This window comes from Anser brachyrhynchus, assembly GCF_964034855.1.
Source record: "Anser brachyrhynchus genome assembly, chromosome: 5".
Taxonomy (NCBI): Eukaryota; Metazoa; Chordata; class Aves; order Anseriformes; family Anatidae; genus Anser; species Anser brachyrhynchus.
In genome coordinates, this window is record NC_137699.1 from 61,267,828 (window position 1) to 61,292,790 (window position 24,963).

The window sequence follows — 24,963 nt, forward strand, 5'->3', positions numbered from 1 at the left end:
GAGCCCCACGTTGGGCGGGGAGTTTTTTGCCTCCCCCGCAGAAGCCGCCGTGCGGGGGGACGCTGCTGGGGTTCCGACCCCGACGGCGGAGGCTCGGGGTGTGCTGCGGGAGCTCCCGAAGCAAACGGGGGCGGTGCGGGCACGGGGCGTGCAATTATGTCGGTTATCGCGATAATCGCTGTGCTACAGCAAAACCTGGGTGATGGGAAGCTGTCAAGGCCCCTGCCCTAGCCACCAGTGCTCGGGTCGCGCCCCCAGACACAGCACGGCACTGGCAATCGGTGCCTGCTCCACCAGCGCCTGGCTTGGCTCAGGCAGGTCACTCGGCTACAGCAAAACGTCAAAAATGGCACCCAGTAAAGACCCGAGAACCTCAGAGGGGGGAAGAAAAATAATACAGCCCAGCCGTGCTGCTGTGGTTCATGTTTGTCACTAACGCAAGCTACACTGCGAATTTTTCTGCCATGCCGAGGAAGGATTAAAACATTTAATCTGGAAAAAAAAAGTGCCAAATCTCTCTCTACGTGGTAACATGAAGGGCTTCCCCAGGGCTAGGTGTTCTAAAAAGCAGAGCACAGACTTAGCTCACCCCTTGGATGAAATAAGAAGCCTTGGTTCTGTCCTGAACAGGGCGGGGGGGCTCTGCTCTGAAACCTGCCGGTAAGGCGGGACGCGCTACCTCGGGCTGTGCACTTGGAACAGCGCCGTCAGAGCCGCCCGGTGATCGGAAACACCACGGGACAGCGCGGGCAGAAGGAAGACAAGGTGGCAGAACCCACCAGCTCTGGTGGCAGAACCCAGCAGCTTTGTGGAGCGCCTGAGGCTCTGCCTCAGTTCTTGCCGGGCAGGACACAACCTGTGTCACGGAGCCGCAACCCAATTATTCACGCTGTAAATGAAAACGAGCTGAAGTTGGGTCTGAACCTCTCCAAAAACTGCATTTTTTACTGCTGTGCTTTTTATTTTTTAAGCATAACTGCTGCAATCAGACATGCTTTATGAAGTCAAGAAAACTGCTGACATCCCAAATACTTGCTAAAGGCTCGGAAAATTCAAATTCTCGTCCTCAGTAGTTCTTCCCTCGTGCAGCTCTCACCCCGAGTTTCCATGCCAGAAGCCGTCAGATCCTGGAGTTTCCCAGCCAGCCCCGCAGGCACCACGCTTTAGGAGCGAGGTTAGGGCAGAGCCGCACGCGGCGCAGCAGGGCCTGCTGGAGGGAATGCTCTCCAACGCGTGTGCAACCCAGTGTGCTTGGTGTCGGCGCAGGAGGGAGAGAAAGGGGTTGGTAGGCTGGAACAAGAGCAGTTAGAGCAAAGGTACTGAACCCGTAGGAAAACGAGGGCAATGCTGGTATTTCAAGGATCTGCTGAGCAACAAGCAGCCCCAAGGATATTAAACCATTAAACGATTGGAGGTTTACAGGAGCAAGAAGCCTAAGAAATAAAAGAATGCTAAACATCAGACATGATGTCAGGCTATGGCCTGACAGGTAAAACCCCACACTGTATTTTGAAGAACTGTTTCCGTCACAGCAGAGCAGTACTGCCCTCAGCTTGCCACGGAAAAACTCCTGTGCGTGGTGATCACAAACTGCTTCACCTGGAAACCCACTGCTTGGACTGGAGACTCTCACATCAGTTCAAAGAGGCCCTGGCCAGGCCCCATCGTGCTCCGAGGGCTGAGAAATCACTGCTAAAAAACAGCTTCGTCCCGGGAGTACACAACAAGCACTGAGAACTGCTCACAGCGATGTCTGTTTATTTTCCTGTTTCCTGTACAACAGCCAAGCAGCTCATTTGAAGTAGGAAGAAGGCGATTTAAAAATACACCTGCCAACACCACCGGAGAGAAATCATTTGTTGTAACGCTTATCAGACCTCTGTTAACAACCAGCAAAATCTCCCCATGACAGACTATAACACTTTAAACAATGATTTCTTTTTTTTTTTAATTTCAAAAACAATAAGATAAAAAGAAACATCTACCATGTGTCAAATAACCCCAACATGCTAAAATAAAACATCTGAAACAGAACAGCAAAGTCATGCAGAAGCTTCTTTAAATGCTGCCTCGTGTTAAGTTTCACCACCAGAATGTTTCTTTCAACAAATGCTTAAATTTTAGAAACGTGCTATGAGAACCACAGCAGGTAGTTAGCAGACATCATGGGGAAATCAGCCTCAAAAAGCATCTTTCCCAAACGCAGTGTTCATGTCAAAATGTACATCGTTTTCCGGAGCAAGGAACTTTGTAGTGCATTTGCATTTAATACATATTGTTGCAGTACAATGAGGTTTTAATATTTCTGATGGGGGAAAGGAGGGCAAAGAAGTGACTTCTGAACGGGGCATTTCAGTAACAGGTTCAAGGTTTCCTCCTCCGCCTGTTTATAACCCTTACATAGCCGAATCCTTCCTTGGAGGAGAGGCACTGGGGGAGCTATGTGAGAACTACAGGCAGACGAGCTCTCTGCTAAAACTCTGCAAGCAGGACTCTCTGTGCAGGGGAAATATTGTTCCAGCACCTTTGCTAAACAGCCCCAAACCATTTCCTAACAGTCCTCACAGGTGATTCAAGGGTGGAATACTTCATATAGAATGTGGCAGAAAAGCTTTCACAGATGTTTCCCAAAGTAGACTGTCATTCTTCTGAGCATACTTTAAACCAAAATATCTTAAAACAAATCTCAACCACGTCATTTAGTGTACAGACAAACAACAAAACTCAGTAAGCTACATCTCATCACCATACATTTTATCAGAAGAGGACAGAATAGCGCAGTAGTTGCCAAAGTTAATTTTTCGAACTACTGGACACGGTTTTAAATACAGTGTTAGTACATACCATGCTACTCCCCAAAACCATCCACGTTGGTCATACTTAAGTGTTACATAAATTACTTAATACAAAAAAAAAAGTTCCCAATGCGCGCGTGTGTGTGTACTTGAAATAGATGAGGAGAATCCTTGCGCAGCATTTAGGTGCTTATTTCTCAGTAGAGAAAGCCCTCTTCATCAACGGTGGGGGTGCTTTTCCAACATCAAACATCATTTCCAGTGGAGGGTTATTGAGACAGCACCAGTCAGGTATGCGGCCTGTCTGGCTGTAATACTCTTTGGACACAGACCGGCTCCCAAGGATGTCCTGAAGTGCTCCAAAAATGGCTCCTACGTTGTTGGGAAAAAAAAACAAAACGCATTTATTTGGTGTACTGAACTTCTTTTCCTACTTCTTGTCAAGAATCTTAATTTTTTTTAGCTTTGTCCAAAATAAACAAATAAAGGAATGAAAGGATCTAGTCACCTTCCTTTTTAGTAGCTAGACTCAAATTGCTTCCAATAATGTCCCTTGAAAGTAAGTGAAAACAAGAAAAAATAGTTTCTGCTGAGAACAAAACTGGCCTAGTTGACCCCCTTCTTATGATAAGCCTTCTACAAGTTTTGATTTTAAGCACTTCAAACAAACCCTCATGTGTTTAAGGAGTTTTCCTCTCCCAAAAAAGGATGCAGCACAAGAAGTTCCCCCAAGCTGTGAGAAGATTTAGAGCACAGCAGCTGATTAGCGCTGCCAGTGAAAGTAAGTGTCAGAGAACTTGGTGCATATAAGTCATTCTCTGTTCGCTAATCCTAACATGAGACTCAGAAAGTTTTAAAACTAAAATATGATAAACACATACCAAAAGTATATGGAAATAAAATTAAAATTAGTTCCTCATACATATCGGATGGTCTCAGCTTACCAGCCAGAAGTTTAGAGAAGCAACAATTCTTTCCAACCTGAGAATCCTCCTGGAAAGAGTTGCTAGTAACGCAAAGCCCTTCTGGACCACCCTTTTTCCCTGTCCTGTCTGTAGTGCATCCGAACTCCACTGCACAGTTGAAGCACTTGTTATTGGCACCCTGGAGCAGCACAGCGCGGTAACAGCCCGCAGCCTCGCCGCAGCCAGCAGCTCCTTGATTTTCAAACGCGATTTTCAGGCACGCCGCAGGTCTCTGCTCTCCCCAATTTCTTCACTGGTGCCACCCCATGGCAGTAGCCATGCACTGCACTCGAGTCAACTCGGCGCTGGTTCAAATTGCACCTGTTTAAAGCTCCCACAAACCGCGGTGCCATTCTGCCCTCCAAGTGTCCCCGAGGGAGCTGCGGTCTGCAAGATTTCTTCCAGGAGGGCAGAACAATTCCACAGAGCTCAGGTGCAGCTTACTTTCAATACTTCATCTAAATTTTACTGCTATTTATTCATTACAAATCCCACCTGGGAAGTTTGTTTTCCCACTTTGTACCTGTGCTTAGTCATTTTCGTTCTTACCTCCCAGCCACGCCACGCAGTTGGGTTTGGCAGGCGGAGTGTGAATTCTGAAGGTTTTGGTGGCGAGTGCTTCTTTGTATTTTGGTTTCTCTACCAGGTACCTGATTTCAGCCATGAGTCTGTGCAGGAATCCTGGCAACATGGCAGTGCCACCAATAACCACCAAGTTCTCCGCCAGTTGCTTCCTGGTGTCTATTGGACACTAAAGCAAAAGAGAATTAAAACAACAAAAAAAACACATTAAAAAAAAAAAAACACTAATTGAAATTGCATGTATGAGCATTCAAAGGTCTCTTTGAAATTCAGCTAGTTTTCCTGTGCATGTCAATCGTTGTTTTCTATTACTTCTCTGAAAAATAATCTACATCTTTTTACCCAGACTTCCCAAGAAAACCAGGCTCAGGGACCTGCCCAGTTGGGGCTTGCATGAGCACGCCGTGAGTTGCTGTAAAGCCCTGTAGCTGAGACGGGCCAAGACAACAGAGGACAGAGGTATCAGTGACTAATTCCCCTGAGCTCTGGGAGAAGATGTGCCAGAAGAGACGCACAAAACCCCAACCAGTGCTCTCAGAGAGAAAACTGTTAAATATGAGCTTGACTTGTTTTAGCTTCATATGGGAGAAAGATGCCACAGAAGCCTCCGTGGCAGAAAAGCTAGAGCATGCCTTTCGTACCAGATAATCTAACAAGAAGACACAAGGGTACAAGAACACCAAGCTTTGTCAGTTCTGCCCCTCAACAAGCAGACCTGTGGTACCCCTTTGAAAAAAAAAAATCTATTGCCAGAGCGCTGTGCTCCTCTTGTCCAGCAGAAGTCACTGGACACTCTTTGACGTTTGTAAATTTAACATTTGTCTTTGCTAGCCGAAGAATGATGCGAGGTAAAGGCCTGGAGGTAGAGAGGGGAGGGAACAGATCCAGGAACAGATCTTGTCAAACATCAGGAGCTGTAACTGATTGTCATGCCATCTAAGTCTGTCACTCCCCAATAAAATATGTCTCAGCAAACTAATTTAAATAACATTAGTAACTACAGGAAGGAAGTGAACTTTACACCACATCATAATGAAAATTTCCATCTATTTTGGTTTTCTAATCATTTTTTTCTTAAACCTAGTAAGAAATTGTTTGTATATGCCGAGAAAACTTTCCACACTATTTCTAAAATACTGCCTGTAATAGAGATGTCCACATTAATTTTATTCTACCTCAGGTAAGTAAACAGTCTGCAGGATGCAGAAAGTCTAGCTGTGAGCAAAACACCTTTAAAATGAAGAAATAGAATACCTATTACTTTGGCTCAAGCAGTGTAATTCTTATAACAACAAAAGCATTAGCTACTCCTTTGTATGTACGCATATATGTATGTACTGAGCTTCACCACCAAAATAAACGCAGCTGGATTCTCCCTTTTGCTGAGGAACACGCACAGTGTTGCTTCTTTTCTTGACTGAAAACTGCTCTAAATAAATTGCTGTTCACCCAGGAGTACAAAAACAATCACAGAGCGGATGACACACTGTGACTTGCTGCCCCACAGTAATTCATCATGTGGCAGAACGTGAGGAGTCATGCTGTGCTGAGATTTTGAAACCAACTGTAACCTGCAGTCAGGGGGGCATCACTCTAAAAAGAGACGTTTCTAAGAGCAGGTTCCCTAACGCTGGAGACATGCAAGCAATTGTTCAGAAGACAAAGATACCTGAATGAGCGAATCTAAGATCAAAGTGGCAACAGATGTCTCTTCATTATCCTGTTCAAACAGTATCTCCACAACTGAGTCTCTGTTGAAAGGACAGGAAATGAGTGTTAATGAGAAGCAATGCTACGCCGTGAGCTAACAGCGGGGCTGGAAATAACTACAGACTTCCTGCTGACAGCACAACGTCACAGCTTCTTCTGTCACGCAGCGCATGCACCAGGCAGTGCCAAAGGGGAGGCAACAGCCTCATTCACTCCACTTAAACCAGTCTCACCATCATGCATTCACACTCCCTTTCTCTCTTCCCCCACCACTCTGATCTGCTGGCTCGTCTTCAACTGTGAGCAATTTGGGGAAGCAGAAACCCCTTATTATAGGCTTTGCACTGTGCCTATCGCAAAGGCTTTATTTAAGCGACATAAAAAAATGCAAGTCTTCATTACAATTCAGTTTTACGAAAATTTATGTGCTCTCAGAGTTGAAAATACGTCCTCCTAAAGACAAACACTTCACTACAGTATTTCTCACCTGATGGGGCCAACTACATGGAGAATCTTTTCTCCGTCTAAAGGATAGTCCACATCTGGAGGTGGCGGAGGACGCTATAAATAAAAACATGAGCATTGTTTTAAAGGCCAAAACGGCTACGTCCACTCCAAAAGACCAGGATAAGTTTCATTCTCCACCCACCTCAGCACTGCCATCAATGTTGAACTTGGCTGCTTGGATCTTCAGTCCACGCTGGAGATCACTCACAAAACAAGTGCGAACTTCACAGAAGAAAAGAAAGGGACAGAAGAAAGACTGTCAGATCCTTTCATCAATAAAACAGACAATTTTGCTTAACTTAGAGAACACATTTTAGGCCCTGCTGGTAGAAAACAAAACAAAACAAAAAAAGCAAACAAAAGAAAAACACAACACAAGCCTCTACATTTCCATCTGAATTCAGATGTATCTAGATCATAAATTTAAATGAAAATGACACCAGAACTATGTGAGAACAGGCAAGATTTCTTTCTCAAACAAGCTACATAAGATTTAAAGACAAAAGATTCTATCAATCATGGTTTTGGTTACCACAAGGTGGCAGAGGTTGAATTCCACTGTCAAACACACCATTCCTGGTCTTGCAGTATGGCTTCAAGTAAGACATTGTATTTTTTTTTCTTTTAAACAATCACTGATCACGTAAATATTTTTCCTAATGCAACTCTTCAGCTTCCTACGAAATCCAGCAGTTTTTTTTTTCCTCTAAGCAGCACTGACAGACCACAATTTTATTAGTATGCCTACTACGATTAATTTGTGCTATATTAAAATAATAATATAATGCATATAATAAGAATCTTCTTCATACATGGTTGTTACAAAGGAACAACCCTTAATACACAAGCAATCCTAATTTCAACCCTAACATATTGTATCTGATTCCAAGAGATTGCATCAAAACCAGAACCAATCAGGAAACTGTGATCCAAGTCCAGGAATCAGAAAAAGAGCTTCCACTTGACAAAGCACCAGCTCTATTTCAGTTATTTTGCATTTCACTGATGGATTTCTTCCTAATGTGGTCCAGAAGATAGATACTAGTTACTATCTTCTGCAATTATATCTATTTTTATATCACATGAAACATAACATAGGAGCCCATTTAAGTTCTGCCTAAAGAGATACCCTATTTTCTTTCTGGTGTAAATGTAGCCCTCAACTCCTCCTGCCTACTTAATTAATGTATCAACATCTCTTTTATACACACTTGGTTTTTTTTTTTGCAAAGTTTATCTTGAAGCAAATGGACACTTTGTAGTTAATTTCTAAACAAAACCAGTTTAAAATATTCATATTTCATGATATTAAAATTACTTAAATGCTGCATTTACAAGCAAAATATTTCTATGATAGTAATTTTTGAAATTAGATCTGCTAACTTTCTACCATCTGCAGTACACACTGTACACATTCATACACAAAGTGTTGGTAGTTAAAAAAAAAATGCAACACCAAGTTAACCTGACCTGCTGATCATAGGATATATGCAATAATGTAACATGTAACACCCCTACTGCACTATTCTATCAAAATACGAGCTGTCTTGACAGCACAAAGGCTAAACCTGAAAGAGAACTTCAACGTTGTTTTGGGTTTGCTTTCAGAGAGGGAGAACAAGGCAAGTTCTTCTGGTAGGTTGAGAAATACGATACACAGAGAAGCCAAAATTAGTACCTGAATACAATGTTTTGCATGCTTGTTATTATCATTCTCTCCTCTACTGCACAATTTAATAAACTAGGGTTTCATAAAAAAGAAAGTTTTACCTTTTATATCTTCTACTATGTCTTCTGGAACTGAGCCTGCAGCAACAACAACAAAATCAGTTAGAGCAAAAACTTTTTAAGTAGAAAGAGAATTTAACAATTGAACTAACTTTGAGTTACATTTAGGACAGTTCCACTTTGACAGCAGCTTTTAAAGATTTCTAAGTAGAAGAATATTACAGAAAGAAGCCTTCTCTCAAAAGAGACCGAAAAAATACTACTGACCTTTTATCTGGGCTTTCATTTAAACTTACTAAGTGGCTTACTTTTGAAGTAATATACTCATTTAATACGGAAAGAAATCATGAGAGAAGATCACGTAAGGTATGATGAATACTATATACATATTTTTCATTCACTATCAGTATTAATCCCCTTTCCCCAGTGGAAGTTCACAGCACTTACACTGCAGCAAACAGACCTTACCCATCACAGATGGAAGGCTTTGTCCTTTGGCTAATCCTGTATCAACTGTGCACTGTTCCAACAACTGATATTCCAGCTCCCTAGAACATTGCAAATTAAGTTAGGTAAAGGCAGCTATTAACTCAGGACAATTCTCTGTATCATGCTTAAGGGACAGTATTTACCCCCTTCAGCTAGATTCTTTTAAATACAGGCTGAAGTAGATCGGGTTTCCACAACTTTTACTACATCAACAAAAGCCAGAAAGTGGTAACTTTCAAAATGGAATTCTGGCATAGCAACAGTTACGATTTAAGTAATGTTCAGTAGGAATCTTTGGTCATTGATCAAAGGGTAACTTCCACAAATCACTTGACAGTAGCCTGGGATGTGTAACAGTGAACTTACTTGTGGATAGCCTTTCCTCCCAACGGCAGAGAACCCCAGCAGCTCAGAATCGGAATTCCCTCATATATCTACACGAAGATCAGGAAATTCTCCTTTGTTGTCACGAGTTTTCAGACTGCTAGAACTGCTTCTTCTCCTCAACATTTTCTTACATTAGCTGCCTTTCTCCAAAACTAATTACTAATATATACACAACGGAGTTATGAACCACCTAAGAATCCCATACCACCTTTCCCAAACTTCAGTGGAACACGGACTTAACATATCAGCTGTGAAGAGATTCCCCAAGCGATGATATCTTATAATTAAAAGCTGGATTGGCTGATCTGTTTCTACTGCTTTTTATCACACCTGAAAGCCTACAAAATAGCAGCTTGTCATGATAGCCTTACTGCTGAAAATGTTCATTCTGTATTATTAAAGGATACAGGCAGCACCAAGCTTTCTTTATATCCGCAGTCCAGCACCATGGCAGAATTGATCCCAAGTGTCAGGAGAGACATCAGATGACTTGGAGCAAACAATACAGAAGGTACCTACATGGAAACCAAGAGGGCAATTGACAGGAGAGGGAAAAATACAAACAAAAAAAACCATAAAACACCTAAAACAACGATGCTTTCCCTAAATGTTATATTAAAAGCAAAATCCAAACAATTGTATCTTATCAATTTTTAATTTATTTTTTAAGGTAGTGTAGTAATTAACAAAATACAACAGGATACTAAAATCTGCATTCGTCTAATTTATGGTACATGCAAGGCATTTCAGTAATTAATCTTGGAATGGACTCGTAAGAAAAATGGCAATTATGGAACTAATCTTCAGTCATAGTTCAGATTTCCTATTGTCATTTGTAAAGAAATTAAAGAAACAAACACGACTACTTGGAATGCTGCATAAAGATTTGAAGATGTGATTAAAGGCGACAGAAAAACCATGAAAGTGTGCCCTACAACATGCTGTGCACACAACCGCACAGGAGAAGCGATTTATAATGCTTTTCCCAAAGCGACGTGGAAACTCAGGTCATAATTACTTGAGAATTACTTTCTTCCCCTAGAATTCTGCAAAACAAATTTCCTAGACTGTGACTGTTCCTTTACCGAATATCATGCCTTGAAGCGTGAATTAAAGAAGCAATTTCAATAAAGCCTGCATTAAAGGGCAACATTACTGGTACTTGGCCCAGAGACAAGTTACAATATTGACCGTGTATTAAAATGCCACTCTTATGCGCTGCACCAGATGGAAGTATTAGCCAGAGGGAATTAACCTCACTTCAGTATTAACTGGCTTCTTAACATGCTACAAAGCCTCTCCATCAAAATATGATTCTCCAAGTCACGAGTCACTTTAGACAACCAATTCTGCGTGCAAGTGCTTTTTTGGGAGACATTTTTTTCTCCCAGGAAGGGATTTGGGGTGGAGGGACTGGGACAAAAAACACACACAAATATTTCAGCGAGTTCAAGTCAGAAAATTGTATCTATCATAGGAAAGAATTACGCAGAATTTCAAGATCAGTTGTTAAATTGTGTTGTGGAAGCATAGTGGAGTAGGACTGCAGACAAACTAGTTTCACTGCTTTTTATAGAAGAACTTCAACTTTTGTTCTATTTGAATTGAAAAAGTTATGGAACCACCTTCCAATACTTTTTACTTTAGAACTAACCAAGAGTTAGCTTCAGATTTTATTTGACTCTATCAGAAAGACTGATTAAGCTGAGTAGATAATGAATTTCTGGTAAGCTCTCATTTCTAAATGAGTACAGCTGAAAGTTAGATCATGTGCTAGACAAAGATATTGACTCTGATAGAAGTCATGAGATTTGATGACAGAGCACTAAGAAGTGTTTAAATATAAATTTTGGCTTCCGGCAGTGCTCAATAGAAATTATTGGATCTGTCTGGAACAGGATGATGTGAGCTGTAGTTTCATACAAGCCAGAGAAACCTTTCAGATTCTTAATAGCTGCTGGTTTTTGCAGCCTTTAAGGTGCTTTAGTCTGATCTCCAAGCCCCACCTTCCCAAATGACCAGTAAGATTTTTTTCCAACTTCCTTATGTCTCTCTCATTCTTCTGGCATTATTTCCATGTCTGTCCACACACGGTAGTGATCATCGGTAAGAGTTCTACTGTCAAGTGCTACGCTTACAGTAATTATGCGAAACACATACCTCAAAATGCTTGAAAAGGACTCTTGTGAGTGTGTCTCTGAAGTGCGAAGGGCAGAGGACAGATTCTATGATAACAACACGACGGTCTCTGGGATTCACCAGCAGATGTCTGAAAAAGGCAAGATGTGTAAAACAAAACTGGCAAGTTTATGCACATATTACAAGCCCTACCTTATTTTAATATTCCATTCTACCTGAAAATCCTAATAATTTGCATTTAGATAGCATTTTCCATGGCAGATCTCAGTCTTCTTCCCAAATTTAAACTATTAAAAACAAATTCCTAATAGAAAGTTAGGAAATCAAGTTACAGAAAGCAAGTTATAGAGCTCTCCGCCAGCAGCCTGTAGCTACAAACGTTATACATTTCTAAAGCAACATAAAGAAATGCAAAAATAGGCATGCACGGTAGTCATTAATGGCTTGTCCAGTGTCATACAGTATATCCATAAAAGAGAGGATACAAATGTCCTGATTTCAATTACAAATCAGTGATAAAGGACACAAAAAAGTACCCAACGCTGGAGATCTGAGGTACAGAAATTAAGTACTCATTTGCCCTGGGTCAAACAATGTTTTCTGCTGCATAAAAGTACAGACTGGAAATAAAGAGAAAATTACCAGCTCCAAGTTCATTATTCACTGATACTAGAAATACAACAAAAAGATGTATTAATCAGGCAAAAGTGTCCTATATGTTAAGATTCCTCCTTATAACCATGGTCATGTGGCAATGAGCTCTGCACCGATGTAGGATGAGCTTCAGCCCTGCCAAAATCAGTACAACTCCTCAGGTTCTCCTTCAGCTTCTCCATCGAGTCCTTTATGAGTTGCATAGTTAAAAGGCAAATTACAAAATATATTTTATTTCTAGAGAGAGGCTGATGCTGCAGGCCACCAAGTCTTTGTAATAACACCTGAATCTCAGCACCACTGAATTTCTCCAGCAAGAAGGCACGAATAATTAACATCCATGTATCCCTTACCTGAAATACAACATATGAATAAATTCCTTCAGATACGAGTATAGCTCTTCTGTATTAATATTATACTGGACTACTTTGATAGGCTGTAAAGAAAAGAAATATCCATCAGCAGCATAAATATTAAACAGTGATAATATAAAAAGAAATGTTCCTATCATACATCTGAATATATATAATGTGATACATATAAAGAAATACTAACTTTTGCCTGTTTTGCTATATATACTTAACAATGTACCTCATAATTCACCCTATAACTAAACTCTTAGAGTTTATTGATCTTAATTTTTCATACTGGTAACTTATCTCAATATTAGTTTTCCAAAGCTGCCATTTTCTACTAAAAAAAGAGCACAGACAAAGAAATGTCTCAATAAATGCCCCCAAAATAAGATGGGTGAGCAATGAGTACCAACTAATACATGTTGGTATCACACTTACTTGTATCTAGTTACAATATTTAATAGCAGCTGTTGAAAAATTGCTGATGATGAACAGAAGATGTATCTGAAAATTCCCCCTGAAAATTATAACATACTAAACATTGCAAAGCTAAAATAGTTTACCTTGGGGACATCAGGTTTCTTTATTTCACTAGGAATAATGCATCTTGGTCCTGTTTCTCCTGCAAAACCGCACCTAAAAGAAAACATGGAAAACTTTATCATTGGAAGTCACTATTAGCAGACAAGCCTATGAATCAGAGTAATTAATTAGGAGTATTTCTGTAACTGCAAGGAGGTGTTTTACATACGACTTTTCTATCTAGTTATTTTGAATGAGAAACACTGTATACCTTTTTATTGACTCCCTCTCAGCTGCATTAAGTGAAATACGGTTTCTTCGCTTCTGTAAGGACTGTAAAGCTCAACTCTGATGTGCCTCCTAATTTCGACTGAATACAACTTTCTGTTGACAACTCTCCACCTACAACCTTTCTTACCGCCTACTAAATTTCCAGAGAAATACCTTCCTGCATCCTCCATACCAGCCCAGCTTTCACTGAAGCTCTCAGTAAACACAGGCAGCACCAAGTCACTATGTCCTCTTTAGATCCTCACTTTTTGTGATGTTTATGTAATCACAGGATGGTCTGGGTTGGAAGGGACCTCACAGCCCGTTGCCATGGGCAGGGCCCCCTGTCCCCAGCCCAGGCTGCCCCCAGCCCCATCCAGCCTGGCCTTGGGTATTGCCAGGGATGGGGCAGCCTGCACCAGGGCCTCACTGCCCTCAGAGTAAAGAATTTCTTCCTAATAGCTAATCTAGATTCCCCCCCCTCGCCCTGCTGGCTGCACATTTGGCAGAAACAGAAGACAGACTTGATGACCGCAATCAAAAAGGTCCTGCAGCCCATTTCACTGCTGACCAGCACTGGCCCATGGACTCTTTTTTCCAGCTTGTTTTATACTTCGTAATGCACTCCCTTTACAGGTATCCGATTTTAGGCACTACCGCCTCCTGATGTCTGGTCACCGCTGCAGGACTCCTGACAAAACAGGAGAACTCGGCATCCAATTTAGATACAACAATACAAATAGTAACAACTCCAAAATTCTTGGAAACCTATTTGGTTTTCATAAATAGATTACACCCTAAAACACATAAGCAGCATGGATTGAAGAAAGCAAATAAAAAACAAAAGAAATTCAAGATTTGATTAAGTACAAACATCAGAAGAAAACTATGGTAGAAGACACTAGTAGAAAGCTCGAAACTGGAGTAATTCAAGAACTTTTAATACAAAAGGTCAACTAACAATTTATTCTGGTATTTGGCAACTGTAAACACGTTTCTTCAGATCATTTCAGAAAAACTCTGAAGAAGTCCCAGCGTGTACACGTGGTTGTGTTTACCTGTCATCCTAATGACTTCTGAACTTCCTGTTAATTTCAGTCATACTTAGAAAAGGACGGGTAACTCAGAGGTAATGAAATTGCCACCACTTCCATAAGAACGCAGGTTGGAAACAGAGCCTAAAAGCATGCTATTCAAGAGAAACGCTTTTGTGTGAGAGCACGGGACAAAAGTACAAAAGCATCCCAAATTTGGGAAAAGCTGGCGATCAGTGACACGGCAAACCCACAGGAGGCCACTCGTGGAGTTACTTGTCTCCATCTGGGCTGGGTTTTATTAAATCCTTTCCACAACCAGTGACTTCCAGGTAACAAAGCCAGGCTGCTGGTGTGTAATTATACAGTCACTTCAAAAAAAAAAAAAAAAGGAAGTACAACAAAACACAAAAACACATTTGGGCAAGAAACCCTGCTCCAAGTGTGCCTCATCAGGGGGGCAGAGACAGCACCAGGGTTTTGAGCAGGTAAATGCCCCAAAAGAACACAGACAGGGGGCTAGTAAGAGATGGTTTTGTTGCAATGTAATGTTTGTTTGTTTGTTTTTCCTTTGTGCAAGGCTACTGAAACCTCAGGGGCACTTGCAGCCTATTCTAGCCCGGGACACGGGGGGCCGCGGCTCTGCGACACCCATGGGAGACGTCGCTTTTTTATTTTTTTAACCCAAAACACGAGATCAGACAGCAAGGCTCCGGTCAGCTTTGCACAAAGCAAATCGCCATAGAAAAGAGGCGGGGGGGGGGGGGGGGGGAACACCACCACCAAACTCATTATTTACTAATTATTTCTCCCGACAGCGGACGCCGGAAGCAACCGCCCGGCGCCAGCTCCGCCCCGCGGTCGCGACACGGACTCCCCGGCGTGTCGCGACAGGCCGGGGACACGCCGACACACGCCACTCACTTGGTGAAGGCCTCGCCCAGGTCTATCACCACGGCCGTCTTCTCCCCGCCGCTGCCCAGCCCCTCGTAGAGCGGCATCGCGGCCTCCCCTGGCCTCCCGCGGCCTCACAATGGCGGAGCCGCCTTCCTGCCTTCCTTCCTGCCTGCCTCCCTGCCTCCTTCCTTCCTGCCTGCCTCCTTCCCTCCTCCTCCTCCTCCTCCTCCTCCTCCCCGCCGCTCCGCCCCGCAGCCCTGCCCGCTGGGCCGTGGGCTGTCAGCCCCGGGAAGAGGAGGCTGAGGGGAGGGCTCGTGGCGGCCTGCGGCTCCCTCACGGGGAGCGGAGGGGCGGGAGCTGCAAATGGAGGCCGGGGCGCGAAGCAAGGCGCGCTGTGCCGCTGAGCGCAGGGCGGAGGAGGGCAGGAGAAATCCGAGAATCACGGAACGGTTTGGAAGGGGTCTTAAAAGATACCTAGATCCATCCCCTCTGCCGTGGGCAGGGATAAATGAAGTAAATTATAGGAAGCTATCGCTTCGGAGGCTATTAGGATGACATGTAAATATACCAAAGTGGTAGCTATAACCCTTTAGGATGCAACAGCCTTGCTCTCCACCAGAAATAAGAGGTCTGTCATGGAAAAACAACAACAAAAAGCAAATAAAAATCACCATACCTCCTTACTGCTATAAGAGATCTCTCATGGAAAACAAACAAACAAAAACAAACCACAACCAACCAACCAAAAACACAAACTATATCTCTTTACCCCAAGAAAATGACAATTAGGAAGTGAAGATAAGAACTCGCAAATACACCGAGGGTAGAAATATCAAACCCCACCGTGCCACCCCATGCATCCAGGACTGGGTTGCCTGTGCCTGGTGGTCAGAGGTAGATGGCGGTGAGCTCTGGTGGGAGCTGACTGATAGGACCCATGTGCTAAAGATGTAATTCGATTTAGTTCTATTTTATTTCCTTTCATGAAAGTATATCGTTCTGCCAGTACAGTTGGGGTTTACCTTCATCAGCCTTTTTTTTTGAAGGGGTGAATTACTGTCCAGCCTCAACCGTAGAGCCACATCAGCATTTTGCAGAATCTGTAGGAACCCTGTATTGCCTCAAGTCCTCACAAAATGACAAGCCATTGAAACCAAGACCTTACCCAGTTTTGGAGAAAATAAAAATTTGTGTTTGTATGTGTGCAAGTTTGTATATAACTATATATAATAAAATACTTTGACACAGTACTGAGGCTTTAACTCCATCAAGGTTAGGAAATGTTAAGTTATTCTAAATAATCCTAAATCTTTGTGTTGTAGGTAGATGCCAGCTCTGCGGTAGGTAAGCTCGGTCACCACTTTCTGTTTACAAGTTACTTAACGTCTCTGAAATACGCAGCCTTGCTTTGACGGTCTTGGCATTTCTGGTTGGTAACAGCCGTGTCATGAAAGCCTCTTAGCGTGTTTGAATGAATGGGTTCTGTAGGTACCTACCGGTGTGGATGGAGGAGCTGTTACCCAGAAACAGACCAAAGAGAGGAAAAATACGTGCTGAAAGGCAATGTGAATCTGCAAGAAATAACACAGGACACTAAGAGTTTGCTGCATCTGCGCAAGGCCCCCAGCACACACCAACATCAGCAGCGGGTTGTATAAATCCAACAGCGTCCACAAAGGCTGCTCTGTGCTGAGAGAGACAACAGGATTATCTGTATACCCGAAGAAAGAAGGTGTCCTTTGACAAGCTGTCATTTTCTGGATAAACAGCTGGGCCTTCCAACTGTTGATCCAACTGGAAACCTATGAGAGCATGCGTGCATGCGAGTGAAGTGTGTCATTAGTTAACTACTATTAGTAATAACTGCTTGGCACTATAAATAGAGCTTAATTAATAAAAGTTGTTCTAATGAATATTGGTTGTGATATATGACTCCCTGTGACTTGATTCCTTTTCTGGGAAAAGGGAATTTATAACAGATGTTGGCTAGTGTAAGGCAAATCTGGGATCACTTGAGAAAGAAATTCCTAAAGCAACGTTTATCCCACTACCATCAACAACCTCCTTTCCCCTACCTATCATCTCCTTTCCCCGCAATAACCAGACTTATAAAATCAGCTGCTTTTCAGGCATTTTTATGCATGCCCAGGAGTGTCACGCATGATCACATCCCCAAAAGATCCGTTGTAGGGTATTTGTACCAAAGGAGTGCGTGGGACCCATTTCATTTTTCAGGGAAACAAAATAAATATTCAAAAAAAAAAATACTGAAAAGCTATGAACTGGTGGGTTGTGTTTTTGCTCATGCCGGATAGGCAAACCAAAGAGGCTGAAGTGTGCATGTGCAGCCAGACAAGGGCTCTCAATGAAGTGAGATTTCAATGTAGGCTGTTGTCACAGTGAACTCAAGGGCTCATACTGGGGTGCTCTGTAGCCCCAAACGCAAGCTATGTGAGCTGTGAGCTGCTGTTAGTTTCTAGATGCTTTTCACGTACTTTGCCGGAGTGCTGTTTGTCCCACATCCACACTTTCTATTTCAGATCTGTGAAGGTGGAGCTGTGTGGTAGAGCTGGACGATAAACAGGAGTGATGTGAGACACCAAAAGCTGTTGCTGCCACCATCTGCTCTATCGCCTGAGCAAACCTCAGCACTAGCCCGTCGTTGGACTAGCGGCTCTGCAAATCCATTTGCTCTTCTGCTCCTGTCACAGCCCTGTCACCTGCCCCCGCTTCTGGCCTCCCTAAATTTAACTGGGTCACAAAGTGGAGTCAGGAATATAGAGCTGAGAAGAGAAGGTCCATGTGTGTGGAGGAGGACTGGAAACTTGAGGAGTCGAAGCACTTGGAGCATCCTGGAAGGGCTCTGTATATTTGGAGGAAACACAAGGAATCCAGGCGGTGTAGAGGGAGTGCAAGAAAGGTGTAAAGAAGGGGAACTCTGCAGTGACAAACCCAGGGGAAACTCCTCGCAAAGCCTGTATTTTCCTCATAAAGCCTGTATATCTTTTGTTCAAACTCTGTCCCATAATTCAGTATAAGCCCCTGCACTCTTCATACGACCCATCGCCATTTTGATATCCTGTCAGCTCCTTCTTGTTGCGGAGGAAAACTGAGGAGAAGGAAGAAGCTTGTAGCGGTGATGTGGGATGCAGGAACAGCAAAGGGACCAGCACACAACCAGTAGGCTCTTGGAGTAGGAGGAAGCGCTGCCAAGGCAGCAGAGGAGGATGCCAACACATTAAAAAATAAACAAACAAAACCCTCTAGCTATTAAATGCTCCAAGACCCAGTTCAAATTGCCTTCTGATTTTGTGTGTTTTTATGTTATTAACGTTTTTTATTATTATATTTTATAGTTAGTATTATATGCCCTTCCAAAATATGGAAATGCAGCTGACCTTTAAAGCATATGCAAACAACCGTGCCTGAAAATACATTAAAATGTTGTTCTCACAACGGAGCCTTAGCTCTACCATGTCTGAGCAATGCCCCAGTGTACCAAGATGCCACGTTCAGTTAGAATTATCCCTGCCAGGTGCTTTTCTCTCTTTGGGCTTCCTGTCAGGAAAACGATCCTGGAATTCCCAAGCTCATGTACTGAGTGCTGCCTGCTGCCCTGGGTTCTTCTGAGGACAGTGGGAGGAAGCTCACGAGGTTGCCGGGCCTGTTGAGAATGTGCTCACGCCGATGTGTGAATTTTCATTCTTTTAAATTCCATATAATGCTCCTGCATATCTCTGTGACAAGGATCCTATAAAGATGTAACCTATCATGCTTAATGTTGAGGCTCTTGAAACTTGGACTAAAAAATTAAATAATATGTGATTAATTTGGTGACTAATGTCAAATCTGAGCATGATGTTTTCATGACCATTTCCAGCCCCAGATCTCACCTTTTTATGGTGTATTACTGCGTCATAATTATGCCTACATCACACTTATGTTTTAAATAAAAAAATTACTTGGATACGTTTTAGAGGTCACAGGCCCTACTTGAAATATATAGCCCATTGCTTTCTCCTAAACATATTATCGCTGGGTTAGGAAAGATCAGAGCTTGCTGCTAATCACATCACTGCCTTTATAGTCCATTGGAAATCTTTCCTTAAATTACATTAATCAATCACGGTTAACACGAGCTCTGAAATGCAAGCTGCAGCTTAGAAGTGGCTTAATTTAATGGATGGTCTTTCCAGAGCCTAGCAGTTATTGATAATAGAAGCCAGAGAGCCTAGAAGTGTGCCAGTGTTTCATAACAAAATCTATCCACATCGTGCTGGTTTAATCAAGGAAGCTGCTTGCATAATAATGTGGAAAGCACGCTCGCTATCCCGAATATGTAACTGTTGAAGAAACAGATGGTGATGCTAACCCATAAGAATCAGGCTATAAATACATTCAAGATAACAATATAAATGAAGATAATTATTCACAATCTAAGGAGATGGTAGGACAATTAAGCCTGCTGCTAAGCAGGAGGTTGAGGGGAGTAAAACACAGGATCTCCTTAACACAGTAAGACGATGTTCCCTGAATGCAGCCGGCTCCTATAACTCTTGTTAAGTAGTGGTATGCTCTGATATGCAGGGAAGAGCTTGCATAAATATCTAAAAATACAGGGAATGAATTGTAGTCTACTGAAATCAGTGAAAATATCAAGTATCCAGTTTATATCAAATATAAAAGATACTTCTTTTGGCTAGTGGAGTGCTTTTCAGTTTTTTAAGACTCTGTTAGTATTCAAGCCATTGGCAGAAATAATCTTTTTGAATATCTTGCAGACAAGTTACTGTCACACGCAGCGCTGTGCGCTCGTCTGCGGGGAGCGGTGGTGAAAGCGAAGCTGGTGCCTCGAGGTGGCAGCTCAAGAACTGCCCCGGAGGATTAAAAGGGACCAGTTTTCATAAAGAAAATGACTTTTCTGTATGAGTCCTGAAACACGGCAGCTCTTGGATGAATTAATCCCCACAGTGCCCTTGCAAACATTGCAGACATAAAGGAACGTGTCCTCCAGCATAAACACTGCGGGCCCAAGTGGGTAGAGCACGGAGGCACCTTGCCCAACTAATATTCTGCTGCCTTTAGTGCAGAAATGCCTGTCTGGACCCCCGCAGAGACTCAGATTTCAGTAAACCCCTATGCATGTTTCATTGGCAAAGAATAATTTTTTCTTGGACACAAAATAAACAGTCTTTTGTGTCCCCTCGTTGGATGGCTTTGTCTGTGTGCTTGCCTTTAAGCCTTCTTAATCCTTATATACCAGCTAACCGAGTCACGTACCCATTTTTTTCTCACAAAATCACATAGTTGCATACTTAGAGGCAGCTTTAAGCACAGTAAAAAAGCAATTGCTCAGAGGTCTAGTTTAGTTCCTGGAGCTCGCATTTCCTCAACTTTTCCCAGCACAAGGATTGATGGAGATCCACGTATCTCTTTTTCAAAGAGGGAAAGAGGAAGAAACCCCGCAGTCTTTCTACTGCTTGGTGCTTTGCGAACAGCTGGAACTGGTTCCTGCTGTAGGATTTCAACTTGTTTTGAATATTAATTTCCAAAACATATATGTATATATATTTTGCTCATAACCACCCAAAAAGTTGTCTGCATTACTCTAAAAATCCCCCAAAGGGGAAATAATGAAAACACTGATGGTGTCTGGATTGAAACTGCTGTTTCTCACTAAAACACAGCCTTTCTCCCACCCAGGCACCCTGACACCATCAACCTACCCATGGCAAAGCTCCTGTTCGTCCTTGCGGTTGCATGCTCCAGCCCCTCTGAGTTAGTTTAGTGAGGGCTGTGCCCCAAGGGATGGGGTGGCAGGGCTCAAACTCAGGCTGCAGGTCTTTAAAACTTGGGGATGCAGGTTCTTGGTGTAACCTCAAGTTCTGGGAAGCAAAACAAAGCTGAAGTTCTCAAAGTGACTCCGTTTAAGATTATCAAGAAGGAGGGAGTTTAAAGTCAGAACATTGCTTAGGGTTAGCTTGCTTTGGGGTGGCGTGTCAATTGCTTTTTTTATTATCAGCCTAATTTCATAGTGGAGTATGTAGGACGGGGGAAAAAAATATCCAAGCGCTACAGGGAATTGACAGATGGTTCACGTTTTAGCTGAGGCTCCAATATCCATGGGGATGGCTTCTTCAGCACTTTATTTCTGGGAAAATTGTAACAGGCAGTGCACTAACTGCATTGATTTTGTTAAAGGGTATGAAGAGTGAGGGTTGTACAACATTCAGTTATGGCCATGAGCACTGGTCCTCCTGGGCTGTATTCCCAGAGCAACCGCGACTGATTCCAGCGACCTTGGACAAGTCAGCAAAATCGTGGTTCTGCCCTTAAAAGTGACTGTGTAAAAATGGCACTCTCCTACTCAGCAGATCTGAGCGCTGCGTGTGCTCCAAGTCACATCTGCTGACTTTAGTGACAAAAATAAGTTTTTTACGGCTTTCCTGCTCCCTGAGCACTGCAGAATCTCAAGAGCTGGGAAAGCAGAAGCTGGATCCTGAGCCTTCGTGTAGGATGGATTGCTATAAATTACAGTCAGCAGTGGGGCTGCTCTGGCATCGCGAGGCCTTGCACAGCTTTTGTTAGTGCCAATGGTGATGAGCGTGGAAGAAAGGGATCCAAGGGGATCCTGTGGATTCAGTTCTGACTGCAGATCGCATTTACTGGGTTTGCAGTTTGAGGCAAAATATAAATAAAATAAAATCTTTTCATCTGTAAGATGATCACATTTCAAACAGAACCATCGATTGGCCATAAACTTCCTCATGTTTTTCAAAGTGGGCTTGTTTTACGCATACCTCCCTGCCTGTAAGATGGGGATACTGTTCTCACTTTCACATCAGCCTGATTTAGACTCATTGTTGCTCTGTTCCAGTGACTCCTGTTTAATGGGCAGAGCAGGTCCCCTTAAACAGGTGCTACCAGCTGACATAAAGGTGGATTGTGAAGTAAAAATACAGACGGAGGTGTGCGCTGCTTTGAGTGCTGAATGTCCCCAATATTCAATTTGGGAACATCATTCAGCAGAGAAATTAGTGTTAACTATTTTAAAATTGCCTTTACCTTCTGTGGCATGTCCTGACATACTTAGGATACCTGACAGTGTCTCACCACAGATGCCAGGAGCTGCGTTGTAAGGTGCAGTACTCTGATGTCAGGACAATGATGTTTCAGTTCATTTTGTACATACGCATACAAAATGTGTCTTCATGTAAATTTTGAGGTGACCCAGTCTCTTAATTAGGACATGTTCTTTGTACTTTCTGGGTTGAGCAATAAGGCTGCAACAGGGATATCACCTTCTGAAGAAATCTACCGCATCGTGTTATTGCTTCCTACAACAGGGGTTGCAATTATAACAATATGCAGATCTTACAAGGGACTCTGACAAAAACTACGTATTGCCATTTCCATTTTGCAGAAAGGGAAATGAAGGCAGAGAGCGACGAAGGTGAGTTTTGAAAGTCATCTAACAAGTCAGAGCCAGGGATGGGACAGGAGTCCCGTGCTATTTTTATAGCTACGCTACCCGCATGGAAGAACAAAACAGCTTACATCCCTCTGAATTTCACCTGAGCCTGTGGGAAATCTCTCAAGGATGAGACCAATAAATAGAGACTTGAACTGAAGTGTCTCAAACCAGAGCACTGGTAAGAAGGGGAAGGAATGGAAATTTCTTAACTTGCTGTGGAAGCTGGGTGGGTTTTGCTTGGTTATGTGTATGCTCTGCAGCATACTGAGCTGAGTTAAAAAAATAGCATTTCCAATTAATAAACCATAGAAATGAATAACAAAACAGTGCTCTTCGTTGCTTTCTGAGCTGAATTCTGCCTGTTCCATCATGCATCCTTCCATCACGTTTCAGTCTGCAGAATTTTTGTTGATCATGCAGAAACACGTGATTTTGGCAGGTTATGCGGGGTAGAGAAACTTGCAGTGTATGGGGAATTTGCAATTTCAGATGGGGGAAAAACAGCTATTTTGGTTACAGTGTTTATCAGTGAGATATTTAACCTTGACAGTACACAGTGACAATCCGGGTGCGGAGTCAGTTACCCAGAGGAATAACAAGGGGAAAGGAAAATCCTCTCCAGTCTGGTAAGAGCTTTAGAGAACAGCAGGGCACCAGCTACGCGTGTTTTACAATTTTAACATTGTCCCGATAACTTTAAAGGTTAGAAGAAAAGTGGAATGGGTTCAATATAAACCCCTCCTTTGGACTCACAGGTTCACACTGAGTGTGAATTTTGTAGCTACCGATGCCAAGTCTCTGGCTAGAGCCTGGTGGCCTCACTGGCAGCTCTGCTGTCTGCAAGGGGCATCTCCCCCTCCCCGTACACGTGTGACTGAGCTGCCTGCGAATCAATCCCTGAACCACCACAACATGCACTGCTGTGTTTTAAAATAAGCCCTCATTGATTTCAGCTTGCTGTAAGGTCTTGCTACTCCAGAGCTGGTGCCTCCTCCATGTCCGAGCCATCCCCTCTGCTGAAGCAGAGCCCTCAGCCAAAACGAAATGAGGAGAATGAAGTTGAACCTGCAGAAAGTTTTGGATCCCTAATCTGGTGTTTAATGGTGTTTAAAATGGCCACAAGAATGCAAAACTTGTCTCTTCCTTTTTTTTTTTTTCCCCATCTCCCTTATAGGTAAAAGTAAACATCCTTTCTTTTCACGTATTTCCTTTTTTTTTTTTTTAAATTAAAGATTTTGCAGCACTAGAAATATTAATTCATGAATACCTTCCCAGATTTTACAATTCATAGATGGAAAGCCAGAAGTGACTATTCCAATCACTTTGTGTGACCGTTAGCTCCGCCAAGCCTAACTCCGGAGTTCTTTTTGATGCCTTTTTGCAATGGCTGTCTTTACTGCTGATACAGGCATTTTTACACTTTATTTTCAACTTATGCAGAGGTTAGCAATATTACTCTGGAAGAAATTGCCCTGACCTACAACAAATCTGTCTCTGAAAGTTTAAATACTGGATGCAGAATGCTAGCAAAATGAATTGGGTTGCTTCCAGTTTGGTTGCCTTCCAGTAGAAAACACTGTGTAAAATTAGATAGGTAAAGCATTGGGGTGAGTGTAGCGAAGAGAAAAAACCACTGATATAAATGGTATTTCCAGTAGCACAACAAACAGGAAAAAACAATAAACAAAACCAGAGAATTTATTGAATATAGGAATAGGAATATCTCAGTTTTCCTTCATCAATTCTTCTCTGTTATGTATTTGGAGAGTCAAGCGTTTGGCAGGTGCAAGCAGGTGAAATCTCACCCCCACCTGAAAAACGGAGCCTCATTTTATAGATTATTATAGGTGGAAGTACAGAGGAATTTGCTCATTTGCTTCATGTTCACAGCAAAGTCAAGATTTTGATTTTCTTTGTCATCTCCTGCGTTATTTCTTTATTCCTTCCTAGCTATCCCCCCCCAGCCTCTCTGCCCTAGCCCTTTCCTCTGGAAGATTATTTTTCGTCTCTCCTCACCTGTCCCTGCCCAACGAGAAGGGCTTGCACCTGCTGCAGCACCGCTTCCAATGACTCATTGCCCAGGAGTGTATAAAATCCTGGGAGGGCAGCTGGGCCCCTGAGGTGCCCCTGATGCTTAGCTGAAGGGAAGGTGAGGAGCTGCTTTCTTCATTTTTGGAGACAAGGTATGGAATTCTGAGTTGCAGTAATTCTCCGTTATTTGATGAAGTGAGCGTGTATACCCTGGGAGCTGATGGTGTAAAGGTTTTCTATTTCTGCTGATGGTCTAGCTGCAGGGATCCCTGTGGAAAAAACATCTGGGAATAAAGCAGGAGTAAAATTGTTTACTCTTTTTTCTCCCTAGCCAAATAGGTGTTTAAAACAACAACAAAAAATGAAACAAGCCCTTTCTAATATGTGTGTAGGTGAGGTATTGTTTTCAAAAAAAAAAACTGC

The 24,963-nt window shown here is 42.7% G+C and overlaps 2 protein-coding genes across 7 annotated transcripts in view; one reads left to right on the top strand and one right to left on the bottom strand.

Annotated features, from left to right (window-relative positions):
- Nucleotides 1-1,741: 1,741 nt before the first annotated feature.
- On the bottom strand, nt 1,742-15,260 carry ACTR10 (actin related protein 10). Its single transcript, XM_080592358.1, has 13 exons — nt 15,063-15,260; nt 12,876-12,948; nt 12,310-12,392; nt 11,324-11,432; nt 9,571-9,678; nt 9,143-9,210; nt 8,756-8,835; nt 8,330-8,365; nt 6,702-6,781; nt 6,540-6,613; nt 6,012-6,093; nt 4,310-4,511; nt 1,742-3,167 (listed from the first exon to the last, which is right to left on the bottom strand). Exons 1-13 carry the CDS (start codon nt 15,137-15,139, stop codon nt 2,986-2,988), a joined length of 1,254 nt encoding a protein of 417 aa, XP_080448484.1. The 5' UTR covers nt 15,140-15,260; the 3' UTR covers nt 1,742-2,985.
- Nucleotides 15,261-24,505: 9,245 nt separating this feature from the next.
- Nucleotides 24,506-24,963, top strand: part of ARMH4 (armadillo like helical domain containing 4) — a 58,756-nt gene continuing 58,298 nt past the window's right edge. For 5 of the 6 annotated variants that reach the window (XR_013951382.1, XM_080592363.1, XM_080592365.1 and 2 more), the window contains exon 1: nt 24,603-24,692. The gene's annotated coding sequence lies outside the window, so the exon portion shown is untranslated. Of the gene's footprint in view, nt 24,693-24,963 lie in introns of all 6 variants that reach the window. The other variant, XM_080592364.1, reaches the window with a different exon arrangement.

What these genes read in the sequence shown, in the direction of transcription:
- ACTR10 (XM_080592358.1), bottom strand. Translation starts at nt 15,139, where the DNA reads ATGCCGCTCTACGAGGGGCTGGGCAGCGGCGGGGAGAAGACGGCCGTG. An exon ending in AGAAACCTGATGTCCCCAAG is followed by an intron (nt 12,393 to 12,875) that starts GTAAACTATTTT and finishes TTTTCTTTACAG; the next exon opens with CCTATCAAAGTAGTCCAGTA. An exon ending in GGAGGAAAGGCTATCCACAA is followed by an intron (nt 8,836 to 9,142) that starts GTAAGTTCACTG and finishes GCAATGTTCTAG; the next exon opens with GGAGCTGGAATATCAGTTGT.